The sequence below is a fragment of the Aspergillus piperis genome (genome assembly GCF_003184755.1).
Source record: "Aspergillus piperis CBS 112811 unplaced genomic scaffold BO85scaffold_19, whole genome shotgun sequence".
Lineage (NCBI taxonomy): Eukaryota > Fungi > Ascomycota > Eurotiomycetes > Eurotiales > Aspergillaceae > Aspergillus > Aspergillus piperis.
Genome location: NW_020291609.1, coordinates 196446 through 208494, shown reverse-complemented (window position 1 = coordinate 208494; position 12049 = coordinate 196446). Strand labels below are relative to the sequence as shown.

The following is a 12049-nucleotide window of genomic DNA, read 5'->3' as shown; positions in this document are numbered from 1 at the left end:
TGAAGGGGCACTCATCCAGGTAAAGCCGACATCCGGCGCAACAGCATCTTCAGCATGACGGCCACGATTGGTTAATAATTGGCTTTTCGATCAGAAGTAAAATTTGAGGCGGTCTGACGGATTAAAGTTGACGGATTAAAGATGAACGGATTAAAGATGAACGGATTAAAGATGACGGATTAAAGTTGACGTTTCCCATGCCCCAAAGGCGGACACCACTGGTCAAATGCCCTAGATTCTTCTTCTCTCTGGGCGGATAAAGACTTTTACATGCGATCCACAGTAGATTAATCCCTCTCCTTGATAATTTACAAACCCATCGGTTGGCCCACATGGCTGCAAGAAGTTCATCGTAACTCATTCACAGTTTTGCGGCTCATGGGGCTATGCTATATGTGTAGATGAAGCTTCGTCAGCAGTCGTTGATGCCCCAGGTTGGGCATTTCCACAATGCACGTCCGCAGCTGTAGAGCGTCCCTTTCCTGCTCCCCATTTTGGCTCTTCCCCCGGCTTCATAGCCGCTCGTACGGTGCGACATTGAAGTATGCTTACCGTATAATATATAACTATTCTAACTCAGAAGCAAAGACGCTAGTGACAGAGTTTTTGGAACAGGGCTTCCTGTTTCAGGAAAAAGTATTTCGTTGGCTATTCATACGGCTAGACGGCTACTAAAACGGCTACTTAAAGAGTAATTAGAACAGATATATGAATGGCTATGTGGATAAACTATAGAATTCCCTTTACTAATTTTCAATAGAATCCTTCTTGATAATCTTATATATGCTTGGATGATTACTTCACCAGCAGTGAATCCTTAAAACTCATGATTTCCTACCGGCTGCCATTGCCCGCCTACATACTGGCTCATTGTTATACAGTTAGTAATGAGGCGCAGATCATTGTAGGTAAGTAGCCGAATAGACGATGACCTGAGACTATCATATACCCTTTTACAATTCCTTCTCCATCCGAAAAACAGAGAATATTAGTCAATGCGCCGAACATTTTCCCGCATTACCCCAGAGATGATGAATGCACCATCGAAAGCCTGTTTACTTTCCAGTTTCTACATCTTGCACCCGCACACTGCCGAGGGAAGACGCTCCACTTCATTCTTATCTATTCATATTCAGCCTGGATACGAGTCAATCGCATTCCTAATTCGTCGCTATTACCTTCATGATTATGGGTCAATAGTCTTTAACACTGAATAATGGTCTCAGTTTATTCTTGTTTACGGCCGATGAACTGGCTGCCTTTGGCACCCCTCTCTCCAAAGCAGAGATACATTCACCTCCATTCCCTTTGTTTAAAATTACTTCTTCTCCTTCAGCCATACTACTCTTGCGTGCATTGAAAATTCTTAACTGCTAATCCTTACATTTAAGTAAACTAGCTACTAGACCACCCCCTCCCCCCGATCAACAATATGCGACTCCCCCAACGCAGCCTTCAACACCAAAACCAACTCATCAATCGAGGCCAAAAACTTCAAATACGAACTAATAGCAACGCAATACCGTCTATAACTCTCATCCCGGACCAATGTCTTACTCAATTCTGCCGTGCGATGATGCTGACTCCATGTCTCATAGCACCGCTTAACCAACGGCGTGGGCAGCCGTTCCGGCAAGGCGGCACCCGCCTTGAGTGCCTGTTCGATGACTCCTAGCACGGCCATGACGTCTCCGACGGTGTAGTCGTGCATGAACCCCACTCTTTCCATAAGTCGTTCTTGTAGATCTAAGGGAAGTGTGGTGGATAGGACGAGAAGACGACCCAAGGCTTGGTTCATGTCTTCGAGGAGGGATTGTGTCCGGGAGAGGGTTTTGCGGTTGAAGGGGCCGAAGCTCATTTCGAAGCGGAGGAGACCAATGGGTGCTTTCAGTGAGAGGAGGGTTTCGGCCATTTCGAGAGTGAGTTTCTCGGCTACGGTGGCGATCGGGTGGTCTGGGTCGGTTCGTGCCCAGTGCGATAGGACTAAGGCGTAGTGATCGGATATTGTTCGCACAGAGTTGGACATGGTCTGGCAGATGTGCCGGGTGGCGGATGGGGGTCGGGGGAAGAGTTGCAAGACGGTGGCGGCGACGAAGCCCAGGAGAACCGTGACGAGCCGTTTCCAGAATGCTTCGTAGCCGCGACCTGGCAGGCCGTATTGTTGGATGTGGCCGTCGTCGTAACTGAAGCCGACGACTAGGACGAATGTGGCGCCACTCATGATGGCTGCCATGGCTAGGGTCGGTGGGAGGAAGATCCGCCACCACATTAGTATCACTGTCATTGCTGCGGTGATTGCTCCTAGTCCGTAGGCGTTGCCGGGTCCGTGTCCGGAGCCGATGTACCATGCAACCATGCCTAGAACTCCACCGACTATGGTGCCGACGAGGCGGGATACTAGTGACAGGGTGAAGTCGGACATGTAGACTAGGAGGGTGGTTTGTGCGGTGATGACCCCCCAGATGCCTTTCTGTCGGTAGAAGAACCCGGCGGTGTGGGGGAGGGAGGAGGGAATCGAAGTTGCGATGGTCACCACTACCATGCGGAGAGCGTACATGCCGCCTGGGTTGAATAACCAGTGGTATATCGATATAATGATCCGTGTGGTGCGAGTGCGCTGGGGTGTGCCATATCCCCGGCTGATCCTTAGTCGACGATCCGCTTCCCGGGTTCGTTCCTCGAGGGCTTCCGGGTCCGTTGCTGTGTTTCCTGCGGCGGCTGACATTGGAGTGGGAACACTGCCAGTTCCGACCCAAGTCAAGGCATACTGCAACCGAGAAGGGATCCAAAGTCTTGGTTTTGGGCGATTTTCCAACAGCCATAAGATGTGTTCGATGAGGTTCTGGGTTGCTTCGGCCATCGTTAGAATGCGCTCTTCAATGACCATGCCGATGATGATGCCTCGTAGAATATGCACACCGCCCACGTCACCAGCGTTGAAATCACCCTGGTCATCAAAGATCCCTGCGTGACTGGTAATCAGTGCTTCGGTGGTCGCGGTGATACTGGATGCGCGGATTCCACGAAGCGTCTCCAACGCGTCTTTCACGCGGGTAGTCTGCTGGTCCATCTGCGACTGTGAGAATGCACGGACCCATCGCCGATTGTTAACTATGTTGATGGTCTCAATGCTGATATCTATTGCGTTCGACATTGCTTGTAGAAGCGGCTGAGTGGAGTGCTTGAGTGCCTCAAGTGTACGTGCACGGATGGCTGTCTCTTCTGCATCCTGAAAGGCGTGTATCAGGTCGTTACTCTGCTGGATCTGATGGTGGCCAATAGTCTGGTTCTTCTTTTCTCGCCAATCGGTGTTGGATTGGGACACATCATGTTGTGCAAGCTTGGCTTTATTCTCCTCATCGTGTATTCGTGCGATGTGGAAGTTCAGCAAAGACAGCGAGGCGACCAGTGTTTTGCGTAAAGCCCGCTGTAGAGTCTTCAAGTCATCGGCACCCCAATGACCCCGAGACAAGTCGAGAGGAAGAAATGCCAACAGCGGATCGAGAGCCTTAAGCGCACTGATGCCTTTACTCTTTGTATCGACCAGATGCTGCAGACTCATTTCTTCACCACTTAGACGCGCTTCAGTACACTTCAGCGGCACCTGTGCCAGGCGAAGCAGCTGCTCCATCTTGGTTAGAACAGCATAAGATGTCGACTGCGGAAAGAAAAGAAGACAACAAGCCGTTCCCAGTCCGATGCCTATAGCACCAGGCTCGATCAAAACTGTGGGTAGTAGGGCTGTAAACGATGGCAAAGTCGGTCCAAAAAGCAGAAACAAATCAGTGATGATGATGCTGAACACCTGGGCCAGAGCAAATTTATTATTCGCAACCCGTAGACGAGACATGGCATAAATGAACACACATGCCATGACATAAAAGACAACAGTCACACGAGCATCGAGCATGAACCCATCGTGGATCAGCTGCTGCGTTACGGCCGTAGTGCTTTGTCCAGATTGACTAGCTTGCGTGACCACTTCCTGCTGCAATTGCTGAAGACGAGCCTGAGTTTGTGAGGAAGGGCGCGCAGCTAAGGCTGCCTTCATCGTGAGCAGACCCCAAGCCCATCCCAGGCACATCCCAGCCAGAAGTGTCAACGAGGCAAGCAGGTATACGAACAGAATGCCTGCCGGAGGGACAATATATAGTACCAGGGCGCCGAAGAACGTGGCGATGCCAATGCTCTGTAGGGCAGGCCCGATGAAGATCAACAATGTCGCAACCCATGCTGCAGTCCAACAGCGGAAAAGGACCTTCAGATCGCGTATATTGAAGTGGTCCAACCAGGCTGGTAACGCCCATCGAGTCCGTTCTGCCATGCCGGCAGTTGGGACATGATTTGAGGATTCTCCCCGAGGGGTCATCTTTGGACAGTCATCGTGCCTGAGATTATAATTTGGCTTGAAGTTAGCAGGCGAGTCTCGGAAAAGTCAGGGTCAGCTCCATGCCGGAATCCATGGGATGGCTGAAGTCTGGTTGCACTGGGCCCGATACGACGTCATCTACGGCTAGCATTCTAGTTACCGAATGGTCAACAAAGCCAACTGAGAAAAACATATTGCTCGGCGAGGTGGGAGACACGGTTAGGACAATGCTACTGAAGCCATAAATACTTGCGATGTCTTTTATCTACCATTGATGGTAAAAGTAGTGGTGATCACAGCAAGATCAAGCAAAAGCGCATGATAACCATTTCGGGATATGTTATCACGTGAGCCCTTGTTAGTGTTTGTATTGTTTGCATTATCGGCAAAGAGTGCAAATCGCATAACCAGGGAAGGGAACCCTTCCCGATCCATTCCTCATTCGGCTGAGAATCTTTCTGCGTTTTAATGTTCAAACATAGTTTATGCTGACAAGAAAGACTATTACTCTGTATCTGATGTTGCGTTGCACCAAAACAGTAATGTTATATTCATAAGAAAAATAACAGGTCTACCCTGCGATTAAGTTACAGCAACTCCACAAATCAACTCGTCACCACGCGATCTTCGCAACAGGTCCCCGCGGAAAGACGCGCACCAACACCTTCCGCAACTCATCCATGACCAGGACGCCAATCGCCAGACCCAATGGAATGAACCAATATTCCAACGGAATGGAAGCAGTATTGAATAGTGACTGCAGACCAGGCACCTCCGTCACAAAAATCGCAATCACCAAGGACACGAGCATAGCCAGAGGCAGCCATGGATTACGACGTTTTGCGCGAATGGGATCGGCCTGCAGGATGGACATGCGCTTGCTCCGGACGGAGAGGATATTGCCCCATTGCATGATAACCAGCGTGACGAAATACACGCTCTGTCCGACATAGTTAAAGTGCGTTAGCTCGGCCTCTGTGTAGCCGTAGAAGCCGTCGGAATATTTCTCGAATGCGAATACCAGGGCGTGGAAAGGGATGCCGGCTTTCTTGTACATGTACAGGAAGAACATGATATGGGCACAAAAGGCTTCCATAACTCCGACGAATAGGTAGGACTGTCCGTATATGCGGAGGTTAATGAGGTGGTCGGCTTTGTGGTTACGAGGCGGAAGGCTGAGCAGGTCGAACTCTTCTTTCTCCATGATGAGCGACAGCGACAAGAACAGATCTGTGAACACACAGATGATGATCATCAGGAAGGAGCTGAGCGGCAACGGTACGCCGAAGAAGACGTTCATGATCACTGGCCAAATCTCAGACCAACTGCCTGCCGGAAGCAGATAAGCGATGACCTTCTGGAGGTTCTGGAAGACCAGCCGGCCCAGGCGGATCGCCTCCACAATGGAATCGAACTTATCCAACAAGACTAGGTCCGCCGCTTCGATGGCAACATCACTGCCTGAGACAATGGCAATTCCAACATCAGCTGCACGCAAGGCGGGAGCATCATTGACACCGTCGCCTGTCACGGCCACCACGCTGTCTCGGGACTTAAGCTCCTCGACGATGCGCAGCTTTTGCTCCGGAGTGGTACGGGCAAAGACAATCTCCTCATACTGGCAGATTGAATTCCACTGGTCTTCGTTAAGAGTCGAGATCTGCGACCCTTCCACCAGCAGACTACGTCTCGATCTTCCCTCATCCTTCTCAGCTGGCGCTGCGACTGCGGATGACACCAGGTCCGCGACGGTATCCGGGTCAGCCGTTCCGGTGAAGATACCGATGTCTCGTGCAATTGCCGCAGCAGTCAGACCAAAATCACCGGTCACCATGAAGAAGCGAATGCCAGCGCCTCGACAGGCCGCCACGGTTTCAGGAATCTCCGGACGGGGAGGGTCGATGATTCCAAAGATGCCGATAATTGTCAAGTCCTGCACGCCATTGGCTAGCAGCTCATCGTTGAACTGGTTCGTGCCCAGCGCAGCAGTCGGTGCATATTCCCGCTGGCAAAGAACAATGACTCGCTGGGCGCGGCGGGAGAGCTTTTGTTGGAATGCAGTAAACATGTCCTTCGCAGCAGCATCCAGAGGCTTGGCCACACCGTCTTTGGACCAGTACGAAGTACACTTGGGCAGAAGAACATCTGGGGCTCCTTTGACATAGATGAGGCTGTGGGTCGAGGAGGACGGATTTTGGTGGACAGTAAGCATCCACTTGTTCTTCGAGTTGAAGGGTATTTGATGGGTGCGTTGGTAATTATGAAGGTCGGTCTGTCCATCTGCTCTGAGCATCTCAGCCAAACGTAAAACGGCCGCGTCGGTCGCATTGCCATTTACGACACGTTCAGGAATTGGCAAGGCCAATGTTTCTTGGTCAAAGAAGGCATCGTTGCAGAGCTTGGAGCCTCGCAGGAGGGGCTCAAGAGGTTCTGGAAGGGGAATCGACTTCTGCTGTGCGGTCACCAGATCCTCAACAAAGAATTCCTGGTCCACGAGGCCCACCGACTGCACGAACATCTTATTCTGGGTCAATGTCCCGGTTTTGTCTGAGCAGATCACGTTGACGCAGCCAAGGGTTTCCACTGTCGCCAGTCCCTTGGGCAGGATGTTGTTTGCCTTCATCCTCTTTGCGACGATCATTAAAGTGAGGGCAACGCCGACCGGCATACCCTCGGGGATGAAGGCGACCACGCAGCCCATAACATCGTTCAACATCTCAACAACGCTCATGTATTGTGGGTGGTCAACGCGCAGCCAGCCCACCCAGGTGAAAAGGATGGCTGCCGCTAGGATGACGGTCAGCACCACAATGATCCGTACGAAGCGCGTGATCTCCTTCTGGATGAGCGTTGGCTTCTCCTTCACGTCTGCTGTAATGGACGCCAGGCGACCCATGACGGAGCGACTCCCAGTCAGGACAACAACACCAACAGCGTTGCCATTGGTGACACCGGTGCCCATGAAGGCGATATTGCGGGTCTCAAGGAAGTTTTTGTCGGTTGCGTCGGTGGCACCCTCGACTTCATCGGACTCTCCCGTCAGAATGGACCGATCGAATCGAACATCCCCCGAGCTTTTGATGATGCGCATGTCAGCCGGCACCTTGTTGCCAATGGAGATATGGACGACATCTCCCGCAACAAGGTCAGTAGCTGGCAGCTTAATCAAGTTACCTTCGCGGAGAACAAGAGCCTCCGCAGGCAGGAGGCCCAGGATCGATTTCATCACGCGCGATGTCGACCAATCCTGGAAGGCGGAGAACGATGCTTGCAGGATGATGACGATGATGACCAGGATGGCCATGGCCAGGTTTGTCACTGAGGGAGGATTGCTGAGCGGTTTCCAGCATATGAAGAAGATAATCACGCCGATCCAGAGGACCGAGCAGAAGCCACCAAAAACATAGCCAAGGATCTTCTTCACATAATTCTCCCCATGGTGTGCGATGATGTTCTTCCCGTCGCGTTGAAGACGATTAGCTGCCGCGTCAGTACTCAAACCACGGCCTGCGTCGACATTGAACTGCTGGCACAACCGGTCGATGGCAAGTACATGGAAGTCCAGACTTTCGAAATAGTCCTGATCTGGTTTTTTCTCTTCCTTTCCTCGCTCTTTCAGCACATGTTCTGGGGCTGCCTGGGATTCGGAGATTTGAAACGAAAGGGTACGGAACTCGATTGGGATTCCAGCTGCCGTTGGGGACTGGGGAATACTGCGAGTGCTGCGAATGGTATCTCGACTGCGGGAACGTTTGTCGCCAGGGGAGTATATAGACCGAGTGCCGTCATGTACATTGGGGCCGTCGAAGGTGATTCGCTGGGATCGGGCAGTGCTTCGCACCTGGTCATTGGGGGTCTCTTTATCGGCTTCCAGGTCCAGGGTGGATGAAGCATCGTCTGGCTGGTCCGTAGACACAGCAGCGGTGGGAGTAGTCATGATGATGCAGAACAAAAATGAGACAGATCACTCTCGGATGACACTCTCGATAATGTGCAGTGATGCACTGGGTATAATTCGATTGTACGATGCGAATGACAGATATGGATTGGCTGGGGATGAAGGGGTTGTTGCGGAAAATTCAACAGCATCCTCCTGGGAAGCCCCTCCACTTATTTATCTGCTTCCAGGCCGTCATAGTGTACTCGAACCAGTCCCGAAAAGTCATGGTAGGGTGGGATGGCAGTCCCTATATCGTAGAGGGAAGCGAGAAAAAATGTGTCACGGCGTCTGGGCATGGACAGGCAGACGGTTTCAGCTGCCATGAAGGGCAAAGAGGATTGTGTGGACCCCCAAAGCCATACGAGAGATTAACAGTGTCCTGCTGCTAGTGCAGGGAAGCGGCTGTCAGGAACTGGCTCTGGGAAATCCCTCACTGGCCCTGTGGATCCTGGTTGCCTTACCATGGATTGCTCCGGTCAAGCAAAGCTGGCAGAAACACTACTGTAGCAGGTACTCTCTGCCAACATGGGGCTGGTGGCAGTCCAGTAAAATTGTCATCATTTCCCCTTACAAGACGAGTCACCGAAGTGGGTGCTATCCATCCACAGGTCTTCCTCTCACAGGCCGAACTCGATGACAAAACCTGGTGCTCAGAGCTGTCTGTGCGATTGCAAATAATCTCGCACGTGGAGAACAGGTGAGACGGTAGTAGATAGCATTGCTGGGTCATGGCTTTGCATCAACGCTGGGATGAGATCCCTATTGCCGATAGACTCTGCTTCACCTGTCGCCGATTGGCCTGTTCCCGGAAATAAGCATCTCCACGTGGGGGCTGGCCTGGCAAGCTGTAGAACTAGTACACATCCACCCTCCCAATCACGGCCCTCATGCCAGGGTGATGTCTGATATCGTGTTTGTTTTTCGTACATCAAGATCCAGTAGCGATTCTATCCGCAATCTTATTTGGCTGCTTTCCGCACAACTGGACATTTGTAGCAAGGGTCATAGGAAGCACCCCGTGTTGCCTTCGCACAAGATGTCAGATTTGCCATCCTGCCAATATACATTGGTCCATCCTCACTTCGCTTGGTGCTGACACCATCACTGCGGGATTTTTGTGGCCCAAAGAAGTGCAGTTCCGGTTATCTCTGGTCTGTAACCTCGTGGGAGAGGGCAAGCCGTGTTCGCGACCGACCGACGGGTGGGAACCAAATGAATCGCTCTGAATAATCCCGCATACTTGGGACCACGCGGGAATGCCCACCAAGTCGGCACCACCTCAAGCTCGACTCGAGTCGACTCGCCTCTGTTCCGTGGCAACAGCAAATTTTCGCTGTTTCTTTGTGTGTGTGAGTGTGACAAGCGGACTTTCTTTCTCCGGACTGTGACAAGTCTACAACCCACTACCGGGGGTTGTCCTCAATGAAATTTCCCTTAGGGGCTTTCTATGTGCGTGATTTTGTAGGGCTCGAAAACTTTCGAGTTGTTTGCTCTTGGCTTGTCTCCTATGGGAGGCGTGCGTCCTCACTTTTGTGTCGATTACCTTTACGTCTCGCGACTGTTGTCCCTCGGGCTTAGTACTCTTACTCCACTGGGATTCATGTTATGATCGAATCTTTTGTCTGTAGCACTCTCTTTGAGTGAGGGTAGCGGTAGCATGATATCAATGGTTCTAGCTTTGTTGCGCTGTTCGTCAGTCTTATCTGGAATTGGATGGCCTGTCCAAGATAACGATACCCCGAGCTATGTGTGTTCCAAAAATGCAAGTGTCTGTGGGCTGTTCACCGCGCTGTTCCTCCCCCTTCCTGAAGCTATGAATCCCAAAATCTAACCCGATTTCTAAGGGGTCCTGTCCTTCACAAAGGTAATCTTTCTGGCCAACCAACACCCGAACGTAACACCCACCACCTCGCCCTGTACGTCACGTTGAAATACAACAGTCCAGTTCCCCGGTGCTGGTGCATCTAGGCCTCGTGCGCATACGAGAAACCAAATGTCGTCTCCCAGGTATCGCATGAGCTCAGCGGGCCCGTGGCCGAGGAATCCCTTGAACGATCCGTACAGCATACCACCGGCTCCGCTGCATAGAAAGATGGAGTCCATTTCCGTACAATGGTATCGGCCGACATAGTCGCCCTTGGACGCCTGTTGACCAGCAATAATTCGTTTTGCCTGGATATGACGGTTGTCGTATTTACGGTGGAGTATGAGGATATCGGAACACAGCGTGGCAGTTGCCAGGTCCGACCGTGCCTCAAATGCCTCAGTGAGCTTCAGTGTCTCATCATCACCCGTATACGTAACGATGACTTCTCCTGGTCCCCCAAGGCGAACTTCAACCACCAATTGTGCCTCCGGATCAAAGTAAACTCCCGCCCAGTTTGGGGCCGGCATGGAAGGCAGCCCATGCTGTGTAGGGAGACTAAGAGCTTGCTGAAGGATATACCCAGCTACCTCTGCGGCATCTATTTCGTGATTCAGCATAGCCACAACGGCAACTCGTTCTGTTGGTGCTTGGGTCCGGTGCAGGCGATATCCACGAATGGCCCCGCCATGGCCGATGGTCGCAGTCTGCCCATACTTTATACGTTCCAAGCCATATCCATACCCAGCTGGTGTACCGTCATCGAATAACGGCTCTTTCGCGATCTCTCGATACACACTCTCCCGATCGGCCCATGCCTTGTCCAGATAACATTCGTACGCGATCATATCCTCCAGGCTGGCCACGACGCCGGCGTCACCGGACCATTGAGTTCGGTTGACGGCTGGTATATAGCCAAAAGATTCATTGCCTTCGTACCCGACGCATGGCAGAGGCAACTCGGCGTTGTCTGCGCAGAGGGTTGCAGTTTTCATCCCAGCAGGCAAAAAGAGTCGTTCCGAGAGCAGTTCACCGAGAGATGTTCCACTAACGTGCTCGACAATGCGAGCAAGGATATGAAAGTTGAGGTTACAGTAGGAGAATTGTGTGCCTGGTTGGAAATGGAGGGACTTAGTCCGGTCAAGCGCTTTCTTGGCGTCTTCCGCGAGAGTGAACCCCCCTTCCGGTTGTGTGCCCCAGAACATCGACATGGCCCAATAGTCTCGAATTCCCGATTGATTGTTACAGAGGTGGTCGATTCGGAGACCGTTGTTGTCGATGAGCTCGGGAGAGACCAATTGGCGAAAAGCATCCGACAGTTGCTGAGGTATATCGCCTCGCTCCACCATGGCTGGTGTGGGGTTGCGCTCCAGATCCTTGAGGATCAAACACAACATCTGCTTCGTAATCGAGCAGATTGGCATCAGTGTTGAAGCAGTCATGGGGATCCGTTTTCGCAGATCCGCATAACCCCAGGTATACTTTCCAGCCAGTTCACCATCCTTGATGATGGCGACCGCTCCACCAGGGCCTCGATAACGCGAAGGGACTGCTTCAAGTATAGCTTGCATATTCAGGCACGTCACTGAAATCCAGGTTCAGTATGGAAATGATAGAATGCAGTGGTAAGAAGAGCTTACTTGTAAAGGTTATGGTAAATCACACCACGCAGCTTGGAATCCGCAAAGCAGTAACCATACAGGTAGTTGTTGAGATCAAGTGCCTGCTCCTTAAGAGATGGACCAGAAGGGTATCGGGCACCCGTTTGGGAAACCGCCGGCTCTGGCCGCACCGCGCCTTTACCCAAACCGGCATGGCTATGCGGTTAGTCGTCTACTTAGCGATAAGAGAATCTTAGAGTGCAATTATGGCCAAT

At 51.7% G+C, this 12049-nt stretch overlaps 4 protein-coding genes across 4 annotated transcripts; 1 reads left to right on the top strand and 3 right to left on the bottom strand.

Annotated features, from left to right (window-relative positions):
• Window positions 1–1355: 1355 nt before the first annotated feature.
• Window positions 1356–4324, bottom strand: BO85DRAFT_403780 (uncharacterized protein; the record flags this gene model as incomplete). Its single annotated transcript, XM_025657242.1, has 1 exon — window positions 1356–4324. The coding sequence occupies one exon, from the start codon at window positions 4322–4324 to the stop codon at window positions 1403–1405; it is 2922 nt and encodes a 973-aa protein (XP_025512310.1). The 3' UTR covers window positions 1356–1402.
• A 568-nt stretch (window positions 4325–4892) lies between these two features.
• BO85DRAFT_427399 (cation-translocating P-type ATPase) lies at window positions 4893–8326 on the bottom strand. Its single transcript, XM_025658153.1, has one exon. It carries the CDS (start codon window positions 8304–8306, stop codon window positions 4983–4985), a length of 3324 nt encoding a protein of 1107 aa, XP_025512309.1. The 5' UTR covers window positions 8307–8326; the 3' UTR covers window positions 4893–4982.
• Window positions 8327–9034: 708 nt separating this feature from the next.
• Window positions 9035–9264, top strand: BO85DRAFT_452334 (uncharacterized protein). Its single transcript, XM_025660803.1, has one exon. It carries the CDS (start codon window positions 9060–9062, stop codon window positions 9213–9215), a length of 156 nt encoding a protein of 51 aa, XP_025512308.1. The 5' UTR covers window positions 9035–9059; the 3' UTR covers window positions 9216–9264.
• Window positions 9265–9657: 393 nt separating this feature from the next.
• BO85DRAFT_452332 (beta-lactamase/transpeptidase-like protein) lies at window positions 9658–12046 on the bottom strand. The gene has a single exon (XM_025660802.1). The coding sequence runs from the start codon at window positions 11742–11744 to the stop codon at window positions 10149–10151; it is 1596 nt and encodes a 531-aa protein (XP_025512307.1). The 5' UTR covers window positions 11745–12046; the 3' UTR covers window positions 9658–10148.
• Between the last annotated feature and the right edge of the window lie 3 nt (window positions 12047–12049).

Bases quoted from the DNA above. Each gene is read 5' to 3' on its own strand.
- BO85DRAFT_427399 (XM_025658153.1), bottom strand. From the start codon at position 8,306: ATGACTACTCCCACCGCTGCTGTGTCTACGGACCAGCCAGACGATGCT.
- BO85DRAFT_452334 (XM_025660803.1), top strand. From the start codon at position 9,060: ATGAGATCCCTATTGCCGATAGACTCTGCTTCACCTGTCGCCGATTGG.
- BO85DRAFT_452332 (XM_025660802.1), bottom strand. From the start codon at position 11,744: ATGCAAGCTATACTTGAAGCAGTCCCTTCGCGTTATCGAGGCCCTGGT.